The 23,904-nt window shown below is 39.1% G+C and overlaps 1 protein-coding gene across 2 annotated transcripts in view; it reads right to left on the bottom strand.

Annotated features, from left to right (window-relative positions):
* The window catches only part of Greb1l (GREB1 like retinoic acid receptor coactivator), a 129,402-nt gene that overhangs the window by 96,105 nt on the left and 9,393 nt on the right, over positions 1 to 23,904 (bottom strand). For both annotated transcript variants that reach the window (XM_059246190.1, XM_059246189.1), the window contains exons 2-5: positions 19,911 to 20,070; positions 19,516 to 19,713; positions 7,400 to 7,576; positions 1,651 to 1,827 (exon numbers count right to left, since the gene is read on the bottom strand). In XM_059246190.1, coding sequence (XP_059102173.1) covers positions 1,651 to 1,827; positions 7,400 to 7,576; positions 19,516 to 19,713; positions 19,911 to 20,067 — 709 coding nt within the window. In that variant the 5' untranslated portion in view covers positions 20,068 to 20,070. The remainder of the gene's footprint in view (positions 1 to 1,650; positions 1,828 to 7,399; positions 7,577 to 19,515; positions 19,714 to 19,910; positions 20,071 to 23,904) is intronic.

Below are 23,904 nucleotides of genomic sequence, written 5' to 3'. Positions count from 1 at the left end.
AAGGAAATAGCTAAGTGGTATTTGAAGTGATTATTGATAATGCAGTGGCAATCTTTGCACTAAGTATCTGAAACTAATGGGGTTCTGATATGACTCTACTTGTACTATGTACTGACTCAGTGAACACTGTGATAGTCTTTAATTGGACTTCGAGTTCCAATTAAATTATGCTATTACTAGTCTCAAAAAGTAGCACATGAAATATACATGGTTGTATAACAAGGTTACAAGAGTTCTAAAGAAAGTTCCCATGGGAATGAGACATGTGCAAAGGCTGAAAGCAGTTTCCTGAATCACCCTATGCTGTGCCTTTCTGAAAAGTGATTGTATTTTGGTATAAAGTTTAACTTCACCTTATGCACATCATATATATATATGCATATTGATATGTGATTTTATATAAATAAAAAACACAATTTCAGCTCCAAAATAAAAACTGCTGCAAGTATGAGGCTACTTTAAAAAATGACCAGTGAAGCAGTCAGAGGACAAAGGTTCTTACCATCAAGACTGACACACAAGTTCAGTCCCTGGAACCCACACAGTGAAGGGAGACAACAGATTCTCACAGGTTGATCTCTGGCTTTCACATGTGCTGTGGTGGCACACATGTGTGTGCATTGCACACACACATACACATCATTCTATCAATCAATTAATATAAAAATGTTATTTTTCACTAGAAAAATGAACTCTCTTAGCACCAAGAAGTTAAGTATATTTACACAAGCAAAACAAAAGCGAAGGAAAAAAGTTAAAAGACAGAGAGACTATGTTTATCAAGTTTTTAGTCTTTCATTAGGGTTTATGGTATTCAGGAAGACTTTCCAGAGGAAAAGTCTTTAGCCTTTACCAGGATAAAGAGCTATGAATGAAATTCTTAAGGTTCAGTGGTTGTGAGATCTGATGACAGCGGCTTGGAACATGCAACATTATTTCCTGTGGCATTATATAATGCCTCTTCAAATGTAGCCAAGAGTAATTACGGTGGAGGAGCCAGAGACAAATGTGCTATTGCAATTCGGATTTATGCTATTCCATAGTCAGGCAAAAATCTTATGTAGGCAAGAAGGGTAAAGACAATTATTCTATGGAGAAAAAGTTCTCAGCATCAGAAGAAACTGCTTTAGGACAGCGGCTAAAATCATGGTGATTCCTACCAAGAACATGAGGATATGACTTCCTCAGAGTAGCTGACTAAATTGTTTCTAATTCCAAAGAACAAAACTGCCAACTCACTCATGGACTTACCCACACATCCAGAAGACTGGATTTGCTTACTTGGTATGTTTTTGGTAAAATAAAAATAGAAAAATGTAGATTGGTGAGAATTGCTAACAAACTGAAATAAAGCAAAGAACACATTTTACACTCAGGGAAATGAAAAGACACCAGGAGTGCATTTCCCAGCCCCAGAGCTGCATGCTTTCTCTGGAGAGAAATGGAAAGACTTGTATTTCTTACACTCAAATGCTTCAGTTAATTATAACAAGGGACAAGTCAAACAACCTCCCAAAGGGCTTCACATTTTTGAACAACCTTTTGAACTTGAGCTATTTATCTATCCCACACCTGTACTCTGAACCCGGTAAGGGTCACTAGTCACCACCCTGGCATCCTCCTCCCCTCCCCCTCCTGGAACTCGATTACCTTTCCAGCAGATGAGAGGCCCCTTGGAGAGCACGCCCTGGGAGGTCCTGACGAGGTAGTACTTCAAGTGCTTCTGTTTCTTCGGCTGGGTGGTGAGCTTCAAGTTAATGTGGTTGGAAAATTCTGTGAAATATCGAAATCCTCTTTCTCCACAACCAATACAATTTCCAGAAAACCCTGGAATGGGGAAAGTCAATGTTACTAGTGGCCTTGTAAGCTGATACACTACTTCTAGATGTAAAAAGTATAAAAATATTCATAGTCTGTGAATCAACAGTGTCTCAACTTTTAGGAAATACTTCAGAAGGGGAAAGAAACCCAAGGGTAAGGTTTTAGTAGAGGCCCCCCACCACGTGCCTATCTTTCCTCTTTGATTTTAAATTCTTCAGATACAATTGCAAAGAAACCAATGCTTGTAAACCGGTACTCTATGTTCAAAAGAATCATGAAATTTAATATTGCTCCAATGCTGTTATTTAACATGAAATTCGCAGTCAAACTATAACAGCAGAGTCATTTTTATAACAGTAAAAGGCTGGGAATAAGTTAACTGCTGCTATAACAGGACAATGGCTAAGAAAATGAAAAGTATCACATGACAGAATTTATATAGCATATAAAGACAGGAAAACCGGGTGGAGGCTGAGGAATGTAGATTAGTGATAGAATGCCTAGCTGTGGAAGGCCTGAGTTAGAGCTTCAGCACTGGGAAAGGAAGGAAAAGGAGGGAGAGAAGAGGGAGGGGGGAGCAAGAGGGGAGGAGGAAGGAGGGGGAGGGATGGAAAGAGGACAGAGGGAAAGGAGGGAGAGAGAACAGACAGAAGGGACAGAGGGAAAGAGGGAAGGAGGAAGGAGAAGGGAGGGAAGGAAGGGGGAAAAAAGAAGAGAAAGAAATTTTTGTCCTAAAGCTCTGTTCCTTTCTTAAGCACCTGCTGAGGAGAGAATAATATGGTGAATATCAAAGAATATGATATGTCTCAGTGAAAACAGCTTTATGAAACCCACTACCCTATAAAATGAATGAATAATAATAAAAAACTTTAACTTAAAATATTGATGTTTAATTTTTTATTACTTAAAAACTATTTAATCATTAAAGACTGTTGTTTATTATTCTAAAAAAGGTTTGTTTTTTGTTTTTGTTTTTTTCAGACAGGGTTTCTCTGTGTAACAGCCCCGGCTGTCCTGGAACTCACTTTGTAGACGAGGCTGGCCTTGAACTCACAGAGATTTGCCTGCCTCTGCCTCCTGAGTGCTGGGATTAAAGGCATGCGCCACCATGCCCAGCTAAAAAAGTTTTTTAAAGAGTCTGTGGGTCCTACTATTGGTTCTCTGCATGGCTCCCCACAGCAGCTTGTCCCCAGAGACCCACAGTCATATGAGTGTATGACAAGTATCTGACCCAATATGGGACAATTAGAATCTCTCTTGTAGAATTTTATCTAGATGGTACTGGACCCTAGATTTGCAAGGGTTTGTAAAATTGGAACCCAACTCAATTACACATGAACTCTGGTTTTGGAGAGAATAAGCTGAGAGCTGTGACTAGGACCCTTGTGAGTAGGAGGGAGAGGGCAGCATGGGCAGAGCTGTGAGAAGCTAAGCTTGCCGGACACTTCTGTTCCTATGAACATAGTTAAGCAGGTGTCCTTGTGGTATGATTGAGCATTCCTTGGGTATATGTACAAGAGTGACTCTTCTGTTCCTATGAACATAGCTGAGCAGGTGTCCTTGTGGTATGATTGAGCATTCCTTGGGTATATGTCCAAGAGTGACTCTTCTGTTCCTATGAGAGCTAGACACAGCTCTATGAAATTATCATTTTTTCTTTACACATCTCAGCTTCTTAATCTTTTATACTGAATGTCTAACAATCATTTGGACTAATTAAACAAAATAAGGCTCTATATGGCCTGGCTGGAACAGATGTGGAAAGAGGAAATGGAGAAGGCTGGGAGGATAAGAAACCATGCACTGCTTTATGAAAAGTCAGCCATTAGCCCCTTTAATACACAAAAGAAGGAAAGACCAGGAAGACAGCAAGTTCCTTTACTCATATCTAATGAAAACAGAACATGCATACAGTCATACAGATGAACAGGAAAAGGGCGAAGACAAGGCTCCCTGCATCTGGTGTAAAGACCATGTACCTGTCTACAACACCTGCGAACAAGGCTGCTGACAAACTGACAGTTCTCAAACCCCTCAACCAACCTGGACTATTAACAAGGATAGAGAGAGAAAAGAAAGGCCACAGGGGTAAAAAGAGCATTTTACAGTATTTCCATTGGAGAATACCAATAATTCAAAGCATTTATAGACAGGAGGTCCAAGTTATTACTATAACAATCATATGCTGAACACCTTCCAGTAAACACTGGAGGAAAATGGTGAACAAGAGATGACCACAACCTCTGCTTAATTACACAGAATTAACAGTTTCTTTCTGTCATTTTATCAAGTAATGAACATTAATACAAACTTATAAATTATAGAATGCATTCAGGGAAGCATTGTATTAGAGAATACTTACACATTTCTCAATTTGTTGAAGCTGTAGGCCAATAGCAATAAATAAAAAAGTCAATGACTGTTTAATTCACTAAGTTCCTACAGTCATCCATCCACCTATCTGTCCATCTATCCATTTATCCATCCATTTATCCATCCACCCATCCATCCACCCACCCATCCATCCATCCATCCATCCATCCATCCATCCATCCATCCATCCATCCATCCATCCACCCACCCATCCATCCCTCCAACTACCCATCCATCCTTCCATCCATCCATACATACATATATACATCTAATTGTCCATCTATCTGTCCATCTAACTATCCAATCATCCATCCATGAGTCTGTTCATCCACCCAACCAACAGATACATAATCTGACAATGCTTTCTGTATCATAAGGATTCCTCTAGTCATGAAGAACTATTAATGGATTATGAGACATTTTTCAGGGTTTTTAGTTAGAGCTCTACCTCACCTATTCCATTAGAAGAGACTACAATGCTTTTAAAACACTACATATGTTTCCCAAATTGTTTTACATCACCAATGAGTCTTAAGTGCATGAATGGAAGGACTGTCCCTTATAATTTCCCCTCCATGTCATAGTTTAGCTTAATTTTTATTACACAGTACAGTCTGAATAACTTCTACCAAATGAAGAAATGAAGAAATGAATGCTTGGACCTTCTTTGTTAATTTACTACAATAAATAAGATTTACTATTAGATTTCTGTATTAAACTATGTGCTTAATTTCATTTAAAGAAAAAAATTAATGCATTTTTTGTTCAGTACCGGGGAACAAACTTATGGCCTCTATCACTGAACTACACTTCCAGTCCTCATTTTTTTTGACGAGGTCTCACTATGTAGCCCAAGGTGACCTTGAACTCTTGATCCTTCTGCTCTATTCTTTGGTGTGGGATTACAGATGTGTGCAACTGTGCCCAGTACGTACACCTGTGAAGTACTTTTTTGACACTTGTGAAGCATGAAAATGACCATTAGATATTAACCAATATATGGCTCTGAACTATAATTTAAGAAGCCTTCACATAATCCTAGCCCTTGGGAGGCAGAGGCAAGTGGATCTCTTGTGAACTTAAGGTCCACATAATGAGTTCCATGCCAGTCAGGGCCACACAGTAAGATCTTGTCAAGAAAGAAAGAAAGAAAAGGTGGAGGAGGGAAAGGACTTCTATATTGCATGTTGAGGGTTACTTTCTGACTCAAGATATTGACTGATGTTTTTTAAGGCTTTCTGATATTATATAATTTGGATGGCTGCATAAAACTAAAAACAAAATCAACTTACAATACAGTAGCTTTTGTCCTCTTCCTTTTACTGATATTTGTACTTTAAAGATATCTAAATAAAAGGAATTCTGAGAAGCAAAACCTCTAGAAAAACAGAGCAGCAAAATAACATCAAAGCTCATATACCTACTTGTCTTTTTATTACAAAACAACTAAAAAAACAGCTAGGTGTGGTGGTGCACACCTTTAATCCAGCACTGTGGAGGCAAATGCAGATCTTGAGTTTGAGATCAGCCTGGTCTCTATAGCGAGTTCCAGGCCATCCAAGTCTACATAGTGAGATCATGCCTGTCTTAGTTAGGGTTACTATTACTGCAGTGAAACACCAGGACCCAAAGCAGGTTGGGGAGGAATGGGTTATTTGGCTTACATTTCCACACCATGGTCCATCACTGAAGGAAGTCAGGACAGGAATTCACATGGGGAAGGAACCTGGAGGCAGAGGCTGATGCAGAGGCCATGGAGGGGTACTGCTTACTGGCTTGCTCATCATGGCTTGCTCAGCCTGTTTTCCTATAGAATCCAAGACCACCAGCCCAGGGATGGCACCACCCACAATGGGCTGGGCCCTCCTTATCAGTCACTAATTAAGCAAATGCCCTATCCCTGGATCTCATGTAGGCATTTTCTCAATTGAGGTTCCCTCCTTTCAGATGACTCTAGCTTGTGTCAAGTTGACATAAAACTAGCCAGAACACTGTCTCAGAACAAGACATAACAAAAACAACCAAAACACCAAATCCATTTTCTTTTCTCATGACGTAGTACAGTTATGTTGTGAAAAAGCCAAGATTCTAAGCCAAAAAATAAAAAAAAATTCTGAGATACTGTTATATGTTTCATAGCATTTATATATCCCTAGTTATTTTAGCTGAATTGAGAAGTATCTGTTAGTTTTTTTTTTTTTTTTCAAGGCAGGGTTTATCTGTGTAGTTTTGGTGCCTGTCCTGGAGCTTACTCTGTAGACCAGGCTGGCCTCAAACTCACAGAGATCTGCCTGGCTCTGCCTCCCAAGAGCTGGGATTAAAGGCATGTGCCACCACCACCCAGCAAAGTAGTCACCTTTCTTGTTACTGTGATAGACTGATGGCAGAAATGGCATAAGGGGGAATGGTTCATTCTGGCTTATGGTTCAAGGGATGCAGTTCATCATGACAAGGAAGGAAAGAAATGATGCTCCTGGCCAAGCATCAGGAGTGTGAGGCAACTGGTTACAGTGTAGTAGTCCTCCAGCCAGGCTCTACTTCCTAAAGGTTCCATGCCCCTCAGAACAGTACTACCTAGTAGGAGCCAACTCTCAAACACTGGTGACAGCCTGTGGGTGACATTTTAATATAACTTTTACTGAGCGCTTTCACAATTTCATATATATATATATGTACATTCTGATTATTATGTCCCTTTCTAGTCTTCCTTCTGTTGGAGATATTTTACATTCAAGCTAATCATATCTATGAGGCATTAGGTAGTACTGAAAATTTGCAAATACCTTACAAAGTGAATAATTCACAAACAATTGAGAATTGACCTTAGGTTCAGATCAGTGACTATCAGAATAAACTTTGCTTTATTTAATAAAATGCAAAAAACTTTATATGGCTAAGGATAAAATTGAGATCATTACACATGCTAAACAATTATTCTGCTCTTTGACATAAAATGTTAAATTTTGATAAATTGCATGCTGCTTTTTAATTTTCTCAAAAAAGTTTTACATGTCTAATTTTTGATAATAAAAAATATAAAATATATTTAAGTTAATGAGAGAAAAATATTTCCTGTTTGAAACTAAACCATTTAAACTCTAACTAAATTCAGGGACATACATATAAAATTTTCTGATAACTTTCAATAAACATGTATTTCAACTCCTTCCTCTTGAAAGGAGTTTTATAGACATTAAACACTCACCTAAAAGTGCATTTTTTCCATGGTCATCTGGTAGAAATCGCTTATCTACAGCACATACTAGGATATGTTCAGGAAGATTGGGAGACTTGGCCCCCACCAGGAGGAATCCCGCTGGGATGTCAATTTGTTCCATACACAGCGATACCAAACGCAAATCCTTTCCTGCTTGACAAAACCCTGAAAACAGTAAGAAGAACACAGCAGAATTTTAGGGAAGTATCTCCTTATACGCCATGGGAAAGTAGAGTTATCTGTGGGAATCACTTCTAAGAACTCAAAGCACATGTACCCCAGCAGAAGACTAATGTATCCTCTCCTCTCTTGTTCCATCAAGATGACAGCTCAAGTTTTCTGGCCCACAAGTCAGGCAATCATAAATAAATAGCAAACCTTGGGAAGTGCATATAAATTTTATATGCACATGGTAAGGTTTTATGTTCTCTCTCTCTCTCTCTCTCCCTCTCTCTCTCTCTCTCTCTCTCTCTCTCTCTCTGTCTCTCTCTGTCTCTCTCTGTCTCTCTCTCTCTCGTGTGTGTGTGTGTGTGTGTGTGTGTGTGTGTGTGTGTGTGTGTTTGGTGTACTTACATGTGAGTGTGAATGTGTGTGTTCAGGAGCCTGCAGAGGCTAGATGTTAATGTCAGCTGTCTTCCTCAATTATGCTCTACCTTATTTGGAAGAGTCTCTCATTGAATCTGGAGCTCATCAATTTGGATACGATGGTGGCTATTAGTTCCAGAGATCTGTCTTCTCTTACTCACCCCCACCAGTATGGGAGTTCCAGGTACTCACTGTCTTTTTGTGGGGGCCTGGGATCGGAACGCAGGCCCTCATACTTGCAGCACAACTGCTTCACCAATGATCCATCTCCCTAGCAGAGTGTCTTTGTTTTCAATATGAAGTCACTTCTAACCATACAACCCCAGTCACTGAACAAGATGCTCCCCATATCACAGCAGCAGAGACTGAAGCTCAGAGCTTGGTGACTCATCAGGGAACTGGTCAGAACTAGAACTCAGAATAGACTGTTTTCACTAGAGGAGCCAAGATGTGACAAGTCCTTAAGTAATCACTTTGTAACGGACTATTACATTCACCATTAGTTCATAATTTAGAAACAGATGCCTCATATGCCTAAAGACACAGAATTGAACAGAATATTTTCCCTTGAGAACTCACACTGAGCCAGACAGTGGTGGCGCACGTCTTTAATTCCAGCACTCAGGAGGCAGAGGCAGGTGAATCTCTGTGAGTTTGAGGCCAGCCTGGTCTATGGAGCAAGTTCCAGGACAGCCAGAGTTACACAGAGAAACCCTGTCTTGAAACAAACAAACAAACAAAGACCTCACACTGAGTTAATTAGAAGAAAATGTAAGAAGTGAGTAATTCCAAACACAGAATCCTAGAGGATAGCTATGGTCCTGTTGTAAATGTTCTAGGGTGACCCTTGTTGTACTCTAATATATGCTTCCCTAGAGTTGTGATAGTCCCAACTGACCAGACGCTGGAACACCACTCTAGCCAGGTTACTTTAATATCCCACCTTTCTAGTCATAGTTGATTGGTCCAGAAGTTGGCATCTGATAAAATCGTGCCAATCAAAGATTTGGATTCCTATACTGGAATTCTCAACATGGAATTGGGGGGTGAGGAGGCATGGCCCAGTGTGGCCTCTGGCAGCTTCCCTGTTTTTTGACCTGTGTGAGAAGTCTCTCAGCAGAGACAGGGAGCTGGGCAGGTGGCCTTGACAGCGACTAGACCCCTGCAGAATCTGTATTTGCATTTCCCATGGTTTGGTCCTGTGATCTCCGGTTTCTGAATTCTTCAATAATTTCTTTATTTTGCCTAAGGTAGTTTCATTGGGTTCTGTTATTTGCAACAGGAGGTTAATAAATGCTATTTCAGGAACCCGTGGAAAGTGGCAGATGAACACCTAACTCCTGGGAGAATACTATCCTCATTACCCATCATAACACAGCTGTGAAGAAATGTGGGCTTTTATTAGCAGTAATTCATATCATGATTTTAAACACAAGCCAACAAATAATTGGATGCCATCAGTTAGTATATGAACAAGAAAAAATAAAACTCATCAAAATATTGTATGGTCCAAGACGCATACAAATCTAACATGCTATAAATCATCAGAACTTGAAAGCATGTATAATAGAATTAGAAAAAGCCAACAGAAGACCACAGTGATAAAAGTAATGTTGCTCAACCACTTCAAACTTACAGATCCCCTTTAATGTCAATGAAAACAATTCAACTTTTAGTGTTTATGATGTAAGTAATACCAAAAGTGACTTTCTTGACAATTTACATTTTGTTACTCAAACTGTCATCTGTTTATCCAAAAAGCAAATCATTTATATGTGTGAGGAATGTTACTTATTCAGTTTAAAAACTTTTTTGGAGCCAATGGACATACAGGACCCTCTGGAAAAAAAATCTGCTTCTTGTACTGTCATTAGGTGACAGAGTGCAAAGACTTGTAAGTTGAGAATTAACAACGATGTTGCTGGAGGTGTGCTGTGGAACAATCTTTGTATACTGTAAATATGTATTGCTCTCATTGTTAATAAAAAGCTGACTGGCCAATGGCTAGGCCCCTTTCAAGGCAGAGAAAATGCTGGGAAGAAGGGTAGAGTCAGAGGAGATGCCATGAGCTGCAGAACAAGCAGGATGGAAAGTACATACATGAGGTAAATGAGCCTTGGGGAAGCACATAGATTAATATAAATGGGTTAATTTAAAAGATAAGAGTTAGCTAGTAACAAGCCTGAGCTATTAGCCGAGCATTTTATAATTAATATTAAGTCTCCATGTCAGTTATCTGGGACCTGGCAGCCAGGAAAGAAAAGTCCACCTACAGTGGTAGATAATGTTTAAGAAGTACCTATCAACAGGTGGGCACAGTGTTATTCAATCCTTTCAACAGCTCTAGCAATATATTATCTCCTTTTCATAGATGGAGAACCTGAGTCTCCAGAAAGTAAGAAACTTCTCCAAGGTTATATAACAAGTCTAGTAAAGTTCAGTGATATAAGACATGGGAAGTTTGCTATATAAACTTCATATATATATCATATATATAAAATGAAGAACATGCTGTTCAATCTGGCAAAAGACAAGCTAAGAACGAGGTATGATGGTACATGGCTATGATCCACTTGGGGTCAGGCACAGGCTTTCTCATCCAATTACAAAATACTTGGGGCTGAAGAGATGGTTTGGTGGTTAAGAGTGCCTGCTGCTCTTGCAAAGGACCGGAGTTCATTTCCCAGCACCAACATGGGACCAGCTCACAACCACCTGTAACTCTAGCTCCAGGGGATTTGACACCATCTTCTAGCCTCAAGCACATATAACTCCACACAGATATAGAGTATATACAATTTAAAATAAAATATAATTTTTTTAATTATAAAATACTAAACCAGGAAGCACTTGAAAGTATTGAAAGGAGTATCTAGATTGCTCACCAAAGAGATTACTAACTGCCAATAAACCTAGAACACAATTCCCCTAGGAAAGTGACATTCTTACTTTTAAGTATGACTTGTTTCAAGAATTGGGACATAAACTACCTTGCTAACCAGTATGGATTAACCACTAATGAGAAGTTTCTGACTGGCTATTAATTGAACTATCTCTGGGAGTTGCCTTTGTCACCAAGGCTGGAGCAGTGAGTCTCTACAAGGGTGACTCTATATTGGATGGGTATGGCAACCACAGCCTGTATCAGTTTACAAAATTACTGCAATGTGGTTCGAACATTATGGTTATATAAAACCTTGAGGTTGGGGTTGGAGGGATGGCTCAGTGGTTGAAAGTACTTGCTGCTCTTGCAGAGGACCACAGTTTGGTTCCCAGCTCCCATGCTGGGTGGCTCACAACTATCTGTAATTCCAGCTCCAGGAATCCAACACTCTATTCTGGCCTCTGTGGCCTCATGTGCACATACACATATTTTAAAAATAAATCTTGAAAGAACCAAACCTAACCTTAAGGTCACCATCACATTGTTGCTTAACAGATGGCTCTCATAAGTTCAGGGATTAAAAAAAAAACAAACACAACAGTTTAAGACACTTAGGAATTATATGTGAAATTCATTTTAAAAATTTTACTATTATTACTATATGTGTATGTATGATATGGGGGTGTACATACACCACAGCATGCATGTGGATGCAGTTTCTTCTCTCCTAACCACCTTCACATGGATTCTGGGAAACAAACTCACATCACCAGGTCTTCTATGGCAAGCACCTGTATCTGACGAGCCATCTTACTGTCCTACTAATTTTGTACGAGTGAAATTTAAACAGGCATCATTATCATTTCCTAAAACCTAACTGTTTATAATAATTCCCTACTTTAAAAACAGTGTATGGCCTTTCATCCAACATATGCAGAGAGAGTAAAACTAGTCAAGTGAGCTCACAGTTCATTTAGACAAAGGCCATTATCGTTGTATAGTCTTTACTATTATACAATTTCACATTGTTTTCAGCTATACTAATACACTGTTTAATTCATATGTATAATGGGCTGCTGTTTAAAGTTGGGAAGCTCAGGTAAACACAGAAAGGTAATTTTACTAATGCATCCAAATGTGCTCATTGGGTATATTAAGTTCAATTTCTTGCCCTTACTCATTCAGACATCTCCCCTTCATAAGGAGCCACTGGCCGCTGACAGCTCCTAGGGAGGGAGATTCTTTTGTGAGTGTGCTCTCATTGGTAAGCCTCCCATGTTCCAGTGTTGTGGCTCCATGCAACGCACACAGGTGAAGCACTACCTGAATTTAGTGGGTTACCAGAAAAGAAAGACATGAAGTTGGTAGTGGGACACACTGGGGGCATTAGAGGGGGAAGTGGGAAAGTGGATATAATTATATCTCATTGTACATATTGCATGAAATTCTCAAGAATAAAGAAAGCTATAATTTTAAAATTATAGTGTTAGAAATGGGAATATACTTTAGTAGTAGAGTGATATAACATGTGCAAGGCCCTAGTTCAATTCCTAGTAACACACACACACACACACCAACATGCACACACACACACACAAACACACACACACACATATATACACATACACAAAATCAGTAAAATTATATAAAATGCATCAATATGATTTTAGACATCAAAAAATTAATGCTTGCTTTGTTTTATTTGTAGCTCACTGTGTAGCTCTGGCTGGCCTAGAACTCGCTACATAGATCAGGCTGGCTTTGAACTCACAAAGATCCACCTGTCTCTGCCTCTCAAGCATTGGAAATGAATGTTATAAAGATTTAAAAAAATAGTAATTATGGTTCAGCCTAAATTTTATCACATAGAGCAAAAAATATAAAAATCGTGGAAATAAATTTCTATATCCCTTTAATCCCTAAATATAGAAATTCCATAACTTAGGTATTAAATGTAGATTGGGGGCTGGGAATATAGCCTAATCTGGTTGAGGTCCTGGTTCTAGAGCCAGAATAGGGAGAGGGTGGGGGAAAAGAGAAGAGTTTAGACTGTTTTTTAAATGCTGAAAACATTTAAATCCATTTGTCTCTCCTAAAACAAAGTATAATCTTTTATTTTGAATTTTCAACAACACACATTTTTTATTCATCTAACTTAAAGTTAATTAAACTACAACTATTAAATCATAAACTGTAGACAGCTGTTGTATAGCATAAATATCAAAGAATATGTTAATATACTGGTCAGTCTAGAAAAAGTGTTTTCTACTTAAGGTTAAAATTTTTATTATATGCTATGCAATGAAAGAATTATTTCAAAATGCTCGAAGAGTTCAAAAGAGCCTTACTAAAAGAGACTTGTGACTAGAAAGATTGAGGGATGCTAAAATATTCTAATCTCTTCAATATGTAAATGAGAGAAGGGTCCAGGAAGGTTAACCAAATGTCCCGAGGCCAAACAGCCATAAATCAACAAAGAGGACTCCACAACCCAGACTTCTAACTCCACTTGAGGTGTCCCCTCAACCTCCAGGCCTCTTGCTGGCTGTAAAGGCACATGCCTAAAATTCTACAACTCTGGATACTAAGGCAGCAAGACCTTGAATTCAAGATCAGCCTGGGACAGAGAGTGAGAACTGATCTCACAACTAAATAAAAAAGGAAGTCCAAAATCAGAAACAATAAGACACCACCACGAAAATCCAGAAAAAAGTGGGCTGAAGAGATGGCTCGGTTGTTAAGAGCACTTATGCTCTTATAGAGGACCCCAGTTCAGACCCTACATGGCAGCTCATTACAGTCCACAACCCCAGCTCCTGGGAGAATCTGATGCCTTCTTCTGGCCTCTTTGGGTACCAGGCACTCATGTGGACACATACATGCAGACAAACACATACATGTAAATAAAGAATAAATAGATCTTAGAAATCAACACTAGAATAAGTGCTTCTGACTTGTCCATGCTTTCCCTGACTCCAACACAGGACACCACACTATGACCTCTTCAGGTTTTGTCAGTCCTCACCGTTCCCACTGTGCCCCTTTTAGGCTAGATTCTGTGGGGCATTTGATATGACATCCCGTGTCATTCATGACTGTCAGCATCCACCTATCTCATCCTCACTCATGAATCCTTAAAATCCAAGGTTTTAGCTATGAGTGGTGGCATCCACATCTCATGCCAGCTACTCAAGAGGCTGCGGATGCTGAGACCAAGAGTCTGTCCGTCTGGAAAGTTTTTACAAACCACAAAATGATCTATGTTTAGAACATAATGTTTCTTTTTTCTTCTCTCCCTCTCACTCCAGGCCAAAGGTCCATGTCGAGTGTCTTCTTCAGCTGCTCTCCACCCTATCATTTTGAGCTAGGGTCTCTCACAGAACCTGGAGCTCACTAACTGGCTAGACTGTGAATCCAGTGAATCCCAGGGTTACACAGACCGGAACCTGACTAAGCCTGGTTTGTACTATAGGTGCTGAGAATCTGAACTTCGTGCATACAGCTGGCACTCCACTGATGGAACCATCTCCCCAGTCCAAAGAGTGACACTTCTGATGAGATTTCTCTCACTGCAAAGGTGGGTCGGGGAAACTACTATTTGGTCCCTGACTAAACACAGAATTAGAAGGCATAGTGTGGAGAGTGCCACAGAAAGTATGATTTTTTTTTACATGAAAGAACTATTATTTCAGAATGATTTCTGGGGCAAAATGAAAACTAGATAATTCATTTAAATGAAGAAACAGGAACAGTTTTTAGTATGGCAGCCTTGTTTCCATTTATGGAGGGAGGATAGAGGTCAAAAGTGATCATTAAACAGTGTATGGACTCTGTAAGAAGCACACTTTCTAGACTTCTTTTCTTAAGCATATTGGTACCTGAGACCACGAAAAGATAAAATGTGGAGGAAGGTCTGTGAAAAGGGTGCAAGAACCAAGGCCACAAGCTTCTTGTCTGAAACGGGGACTCTTTAAACAACATTCAGCAGTCTTGTTATAACACAAAACAGAAAACAGATATCTACAAGGATAGACATAAATGGTTGAACAAAGAGTAAATGGTGGAGAAGAAATGAATCTCTATGAGGTAAACTTCAAATAAACATATGTAGCTACTTTGCTCACAGGATATGGTGCGTAGCTACTGACTGTGTGCATTTCTTCCACAGCATGGGGAGCCCGGGGGCAGGGAAAAGACACTGCTTCAGATAACTAAGTTCAGCACCCAGTCAGTAACCTGAGATACTGATACTGGGCATTCTTAGAATAATGTGGCATTCCACCTCTGTGATCTTCATCCAGACCCATGGTCTCTGAGTCATCAGAAGAAAAATGAACTCTTCCAATAAGGGGATTTCTTACAGAATCCTTGACTAATATTCCTAAAATTGCCAAGGCCATCAAAACCAGGAAAAAACCTAAGAAAATGTCACAGCTAAGAGGAACCTAAGGAGATTATACAATTAAATCTGGTGTTAATATTCTTGATAGGACCCTGGCTCAGAAAATGACATTAGATAAAAGCAAGGAACCAAAGTAAATCATAGACTTGATTGTTAAAGTTAATAAAAATATATGAGCACTAACTCATTAGTTGTAACATATGTGCTTCCTATACTATGCTGTTCACAGGAGAAATTGTATATTTATAAAATGAAACTTCGGGCTTACATTTTCTAAAAATGTAAAACTGCTCCTAAAAATAGTCTTTAAATACTTCTCTTCTAGTTACTTGCCAACACAGCCTCAGGCAATTTAATTAAAAAGGAAGAATGGGGTGGGAAGAGGAAGCATCACCGAGGCTAGCGTAGGGTCAGGAGGGAATCAGTTCATGGCCAAAGATGGCCACAGTTTCAAAGGGAAGTTACTAAGTCCAGTTTGTAGTTATCCTGAAAATTCTGAAGTTCACCTGCCCAGGACCTGGTGTTTTACTGTAAACATTTCCTGACTGTTTCCTCTAAATCCTCATTGTTAGGAGTTAGCACAGCTAATTAAACACATTATAGATCAGAGATCCCCAAAGAAAGAAAAAATATTATGTTAAAAGCAGTGTTTATGGTTTCTTTTCTAACTAAATATAAGCTGTGGTTAGCTACAGAAGCCATGAAACGTGACTGGATTTCCAGACCAACAAGATTCCAGCAACCCTCATGGCAGAGAAATAACTCTGAAAGGTGAATGTGACCACTCCTCAGAGCCACTGGATCACTGTGGAGCCCCCAGGAAGGCTCTAGGCTGCTGCTGTACACAGGAAGACCGCTGCTCCTACGGGTGGACAACTTGCTTTGCAAACTTGCTTCCAAAATCACTTCGTTCTGAGAGCAAAAATGAAGGTTGCTCTCCTGCCCATGCTCTTTTGAGACAAATGATTTTAATTAAAACACTGTGGTGCTGATAGCAGAGAGCCCTTCTTTATAAACTTCAACTGCATTTTCTTAAGAAAATAGCCAATGTTTTAACTTCATAGAAAGGGATTTGCATTCTCCAATTATCTCCAGCTTGAAGGCCGCAGAGTAAATAAAAAGGGGGAAAGGCATGCTTACTGACACAGCAGTAAACCCAACTAAAGTAATGAAAGTGGCTTTCAGGGGCCTAAAATCTGGTTGCTCTTCACCTGCGTAGACAATCAACCGCCTCCCAGCAGGGTGGAACCTACTCTAGTCCAATAATTTACATAAGGAATTAGCAACCAAAATTTACCTATGAATGGCAGCCCATCAGATGTTAAGTGTCTGCTTATCTAAATTGCCTCTAAAAATAGCTTTACAGTCCCTTAAGCCTTGGCAAACAGAGGATTCCCCAGGAACTGGAAGATGGTGTTCTCAAACAAGGCCATCATTCTATTGCTGGGTTTCAATGCAGGTTTTGTAAGTACAACTTTAGGGCTGCTTTCCTTTTGAGCAGGAAAATTATTAGAACAATCTCCAAGTGACCAGAATTGATAATACTATGTGAAATATAAAATACCAGGTTATACACAACTTTTTATTTTAAACGCCATCTCATGGGGGAGTTAAGCAGGGACATGAACAATGACCTTCAGTAGTCATAAAAACTAGAAGCAGTTGATGTAGGAATTTGAGTACAGAATGAGTGTTTTCAGAATGTGTTGGATTTGAATCTTCTGCTTTGGTGGAGACAGTTCTTTATTTTCAGAAAAACTGCCCACCTTTATCTATAAAATCACTATATCCCTTTTGGGGCTGAGGTAAAAGGATCACCCCAAATTCTAAAGCTACAGCGTGAGTTAAAGGTCAGCCTGGGTTAGAGTGAGATCCTGACAAATATACAGAATGTATCCTAACATTGTGGGGGGTTTTCATTGTTGTTGTTTTGTTTATTTGCTTTCTTTGAAACAGATTCTCACTATGCAGCTGTGACTGTCCTGGAGCTCACTATGTATATCAAGCTGTCTTCAAACTCACAGAGATCTACCCCCTCTGCCTCCTAAGTGCAGATTAAAGGCATAATTATTTTTAGGATCTCAAGTTCAAATTTTGGTAGCTATGAAATACTTTTTCAAAATTCCTGTTTATAAATACCACCACTACTATACTGAAAACATACTCCGAGTACAAAAGGACAGGGAAAATGCTCTTCCACACTTTGAGAAAAAAAATTGGTTATTTCAAAATCATTCCCTAAAGTTTTTACTCTGATTCTATGTAATTATCACATGTAATTAGATTCTCAATGAGACACCGTCATTTTAAGCACTGTTCAATGTCATTTGTTACTTTATGAGGTGACTGCACAGTTGAAGAAAAGATGCAACAAAAATACATATCAAGTAAACAGCAACACAATGCTGTCACTGTCCACATCTCATGGGTTTAAAGGCTTATGGTATATCAATAATGAGTAAACACTATACACCATACCAAGTCTGGGCAAAAGAGCAATCACATGTGGAAGCAAATCTCTGGAAGTAATGTGTGTGGGCACGCCTAACGTGAGGAACACTAATGGACACACCTTCTAGGGATACTTGTGAACTACAAGAGAATTATTCAGGTCTCTTCTGGCTAGAGGATCTATGGGTTGTCAGATTCTCAAGGAAGTAGGAAATCAAAAGAAAATGAACTCCCAAACAAGCCAACTGTTTCTGGCTTCATTGGGATAAGGCTTTAATTTACTTGTTCTCCAAGCATTGTCAGGAAATTGTCCTGAGATCTGGAACCTTCTTCTTCCCCTCCCCAATGTCTCCTCAAGGTTTTCATGCTCTGACACCATGCAGATTAATGTCAGTCAGCCAGAATATAAAAATACATACCTCACATACTAATTAGGTGGGTGATCAGAACATAGCCACAAAGTAAAGGGAAGAAATCAGAGTTACAGTTGGGATAGCAATGAAACCACAAACAATGAACACGTTAGAAACCAGGGTTTCCTTGTTTAAAATGTGGTTCAAAGTGTGGTGGGAAATACAGCTGAAGTGTACCGCCAGAATGAGATCGCCAGCTGGTGTGCTGGTGTACATCTTTAACCACAGCACTAGGGAGGCTGAATAAACAATCTCTGTGAGTTGGAGGCCAGGATGCTCTATATAGTGAATTCCAGGCCAGCCTCAAAAAACGGAGGGGGTGCAGGGAGGAAGGGTGGGAGGGAAGAAGGGAAGGAGGGGAGAGAGAGGGAATCAAATTACTTATATTTTATACTTTATAAACAAATTTTACATTTATAATATTTATAAAAGGTTTATATTTTACCTCTGCACTCAGTAAGTACAGCTGTAGGGCCAGCGAGATGACTAAGTAGCCAAAGCTGCCTGCCAGCAAGCTTGACTATCTGAGTTTGATCCCTGGCATCCCCAGGGTGGGAGGAAAGAATCTACTCCTGCAAGTTGTCCTTTGATCCATGTGTGTGCCATGGCTCATGCACACTCACCCACACATGCAACATACACACACAAGACATAAATAAATGCAATAAAAATGTTCTAGGTAGATGTAGTCAAGCATCTAGGATCTCTGTTACTATCTTGGGGGTGGACTAAAAGGAGAAGAAAGATGAAACACTGTTTTAATAAAAGCTCATGAGAGAATAAATTCTTACAGAGTACTAGAGAAACTTTGACTTTTGAACTTGCATTTGCACAGATCCTCTCAATGAATTGGTTCAACTGTGAACCACAGTCTCCCATCTACAAGAGGGAGTGGGGCTTGTGTTTCCTGTAAACAACTGCTGTGAGCCCTTAAGAGTCCATAGGGATGAGGATATTGTTGTGTGATATTTTGATCACATTCTGACAATAAAGTTTGCTTTTAATTGGAGGGCAGAGCTAGCTACTAGATGACCAAAATTAACCATAGAGGTTTTGGAGGACTGGGATAGAGAAACAGGAAACAATAGGGTGGGGCTTAGAGAGGGTCTCAGCCCTTTTGGATGGAGGAACAACAGAGATAGGAGGCCAATGGTAGCTGCTCCATCACTTCTCTGATCATTCAGGTTCTTACTCCAATATCCAATATCCCAAATTTTTATTGATAAAGAATAATTAGATAAATGCATCAAGATATAGCCACTCATTCCTTCCAACAATGACTGCTGTCCAGCCTTGAAAACCACATGGAAAGATTGGAAACAGACCAGATGAATACAAAGCTGAAAATAATTCAAAAGTGCAAACGTACCATCTGTAGTGCAAGATCCTTCTGGGGCAGGTTTTTGTGAATAGGGAATTGGTGGGCTGTTTGAGTCAGACATCTCTTCTTCATCGTCATCATCTTCCATTTCATTAATTGCTACATTGTTAGAAAAATCCAGGCTGCCATTTTGAGTGTAGCGGTGTACTAGATCTTTATCTAGGTCCTCCACTTTGGGTTTGACATCTGGGTAAGCAAAGAAACAAATGTAAATTTAATTTTTAAAAATGATGCTTAAGGAAAAAAAGTTACAAGAGAAATTCTCAAAGATATTTTTGAGGTGGGCTAGACTAGCATTTTTAACAGTTGTTTGAGTTCCCAGGATTTAGAATTCTCACTTCTTTTGAAAGGGGTCTAGAAATGCATGCAATTGAGAAACTTACCTGCAGATGAGAAAGGATGCTGATCCGGGTCCAGGTAGAGCTGGGAAAAGATTGGCCGTGGCACTACACTACTACATCTGAGCGAGGCTTCTATGGAATTGTGTAGAGCTTCCTCAAATCTAGCAGATTTCAGTTGCCCAGCATATGAGTTCCCCATGGTCTGTACCAGCACATCCCAAAGAAAAAGAGGAAGGAAAAAGTTGTGTTAGATGTTTATGTTCTAAAATTACATGTATGGGGCTAGAGAGATGGGTTTCTTTCCCAGCACCCACATGGTGCTTCATAACCATCTGTAACTCCAGATCCAGGGGACCTGATGCCCTCTTCTGGCCTCCAAGAGCACTGCACATACATTCATGCAGGTAAAAACTCATACACATAAAATAAAAATAATCAAAAGAAAATTTAAGTATATGTCTGCAAATATAAACTATATCCATATAGCTATGAACTGTATGAAATACATTCTTAAATCTAGCTGGCAAGATGGCTCAGTGGGTAAAGTTGGTTGCTGCCACATGGAACTCACATAGTAGAAGGAAAGAACCAAGGAACTTGTATAAATTGTCCTCAGACCTCCACATGTATGCTGTGTCATACACAGGGCAGCACATGGTGCACATACACATGCATGTACACTCACACAAAAAAAAGAAAGAAAAAACTTTTATATTAAAAAAAAGATATTTAGTGCAAGTTATCTGTTACATTGATTATGATGTTGGTCTTTACAGTCAAGGCCCATCTCAGCCCCTTTAGAAGATCTCTGATAGGATAAAAGGGTAGATTATTGAATCTACTCTGAAAAGAAAAAGGGAGAATATGAATATGAGAAGATAAAAAGGTAGTTTATTGAATCTACTTTTAAAAAGCAACTACTAGTTTTAAATATTTTACATTGAATTGGATTTTTGTATATTGTATACAAATTGTGTATATTGATACAAAGTTGAGATTATTTTTGTTGGAACATACTGTACATATATTTCTACTCTTGTTCAAGGTATTGTACCTATACAGCTCATTTAACAATGTAATGCAATTTTCTAGTCCTTGAAAATTACTATTACAAACTAATTAGGATATAAAGAAATGCAAGTTAGTAGTTAAGTCATTACAATCAAACTTGTAATCATATTAGGTATGTTTTGAAGGTCAAACAGAGATATATTTTAGATAGACAGGTAATCTTCAAACACTTCAGAGATCTACAGAATATGGCATTTAAGATGTTTTAATAACATAGGTTCTTTTTTTTATGACAATAAGACATGTTTGCTCTTGGCAGTAGCAATCTACTTCAGAGAAAATGATGAGCATCAAAGAAACTCCTTATGGAGTTTACTTTCTTTGTGTCAAAAGTTAGACACTGGGCAAGAAATGCCCTTGCCTTGACTGCTGACAGTATGCTGTCCAAATGGACAAGCAGGACACAAAATAAAGAACTGCCAAACTTTGCCAAGACAAGGTAGGAAGGCCCTTCAGAAAATCCTCCCTCACAGATAAGTCTGTCAGATATGCTAGGCCTGTAGGCTGAAGATGGATGCCCCAGCGTTGCAGAGAAATCTTGAATGACTGTCCACATAGCCAGCTGTTTCTGTCATTTCTTACATTTTTTTGGAAGTCGCTTGTTTGCATTTCCTGCTTACTTAGGTAATATTATTTCCTTCTGGAGTCTCTGAAGGAGCTGAAGATTAGATAGTTATAATTATAGTTTTCCTTATTAACAAATTCAGAAAAGAAACTCACTGAAGAGATATAAGTTTGAAAGTCATCAAAAGATAGTTTTCGGTTGGTAATACAAGTTAGGATAGAAAGTAAATTAGGTACAACACTTTGGACTCACCAAAATAGAATAAATAATGGAGTATCGTCTCTGAATTTGTCAAATGTTTATGGACTTGGACATTGTTAATGTAATTCTTGACTGTATATATTGTATATAGTTATTGTACTTATTGTATGTAGTTTTTCTTATTTAGTTATAACCTTTTATTATTTTAGACAAAAAGGGGAAATGTGGTGAAATTTTGAGCAAATAAAATTTGCCTGAAGATCAGAGGACAGAACAAGCCACTAGATTAGACATAGAGGCCAGGCAGTGGTGGCACACATCTTTAATCCTAACACTCAGGAGGCAGAGGCAGAGATCAGTCTGGATTTCTGTGAGTTCAAGGCCACACTGGGCTACATGAGATTAATCCAGTCTAAAAGAGAAACACAGCCAGGCAGTAGTGGCACTCACCTTTCATTCCAGCACTTGGGATCACACACCTTTAGTCCCAGCACTAGGAAGGTTGAGACAGGAAGTGATGCGGCTGGGCAGAGAAAGGCATATAAGGCGGGAGACAGGAGCTCTTGCTCTTTCAGGCTAAGGAGTTGGTGAGGTAAGAGGTGGTGGCTGTGGCTGATCTGCTTCTCTGATCTTTCAGCTTTCACCCTGATATCTGGCTCTGGGTTTTTATTAAGACCAGTTAGGATTTGTGCAACAGATCTCATAATTCAATAGTAATACATGTTTTAGATCCAGCCTGTCCCACCAGTAAGGCGAAATTACCCTGTCAATTATGAAGCCTAGCCTGCTGAACAATAGGAACACACGTTCCTCTCACAATTGGGCTACCACAACCTCTGATCAGCTCTTTCAGCAGCTTCAGAGTAAATATTTAATCACTGTGCCCTCTAAGGCCTATCACCCTAGGGGAGGAAAAGATTCCTGGAGACACAAAACCAAAGTTTCCTGATAATGCACTTAATTAACCAATTCCTGAAAGCAAGACCCATGTCACTTATCCAAAGAACTCATTTCTGTTATTTATGTAAACTCATTGTTTCTTTTGTGTCTTCTTAATTGTCTCCTTCAGTATCCTTCAGTGAAGTGAACAACAATAAGTTTGAAGCCACAGCCTACATATACTTCTCATCACAGTATTCCTGTAGTGCTTTTTAGTCACAAAAATTGATATGATTTTTAATTTTATAATTAAAAATTTTATAATTTTATAAATTGTTTAATAATCATAATCACAATTTATTGAGTGCTAACTAGTGGTTTGACCAATAATTTCCAAATGGCCCAGGGGCCCCACGACCCTTTCAGTGACCCATGAAATAAAAAACATTTTCAGGGCTGGAGAGATGGCTAAGGACCCATGTTCAATTCCCAGCACCCACATGATGACTCACAACCATCTGTAATTCCAGTTCCAAGGGCTCTTCTGGCAGGCACATATGTAGTATGTAGACAAATACCCAGACATATAAGATAAAATAAACATTATTTTTCAAACTATTACTAAAGAATGTGTTTGCTTTATTTAAAAAATCCTCCATTCTTTCATATATACATAATGGAACTTTCCAGAATTTGAATAATGTGTGATATTACAGCTGACTGCAGAAGCAGATAAGCTATTATTCTATCTTTTCTTTGGGGAAAAAGTTATTTTGAAAAAGAGGTGATGGAATACATATGACATGAAAGCAGAAGGTTGACCATTGACAGATAAAGAAGGGGCCAGGCAGGGAGGGGCAGGAGTGAGGGTGCAGGAGGCAGTAGGTAGGGCTACAAAGAACAGAAGGTCATGAAATACACACACACTCACACTCACACACACACTCAAAAAAGTCAATCCATAATGAAACCCAGTACTTTGTATACTAACTTAAAAAAAACTTTTTTTTTGAGACAGGGTTTCTCTGTGTAGCTCTGGCTGACCTGGATCTCGCTCTGTAGACTAGACTGGCCTCAAACTCACAGAGAGTCCCCTGCCTCTGCCTCTGGAGTGCTGGGATTAAAGGAGTGCGCCACTACACCACCCAGCCTAACTTAAAAATTAATAAAAAGAAAAAAATGTTCTTTTTTTACATACACATATACACTATTTGTTAATGTAGTGAATTGTCTTTTATTAATTTTGAAAATAAATATTTACAAAGTTAGTCAGTTTTAGTTCCTAACATATATAACCTATGTAGACAGAGCTCCAATGAG

The sequence above is a fragment of the Peromyscus eremicus genome, chromosome 19 (genome assembly GCF_949786415.1).
Source record: "Peromyscus eremicus chromosome 19, PerEre_H2_v1, whole genome shotgun sequence".
Taxonomy (NCBI): domain Eukaryota; kingdom Metazoa; phylum Chordata; class Mammalia; order Rodentia; family Cricetidae; genus Peromyscus; species Peromyscus eremicus.
This window is presented reverse-complemented; position numbering and strand designations above follow the sequence as displayed.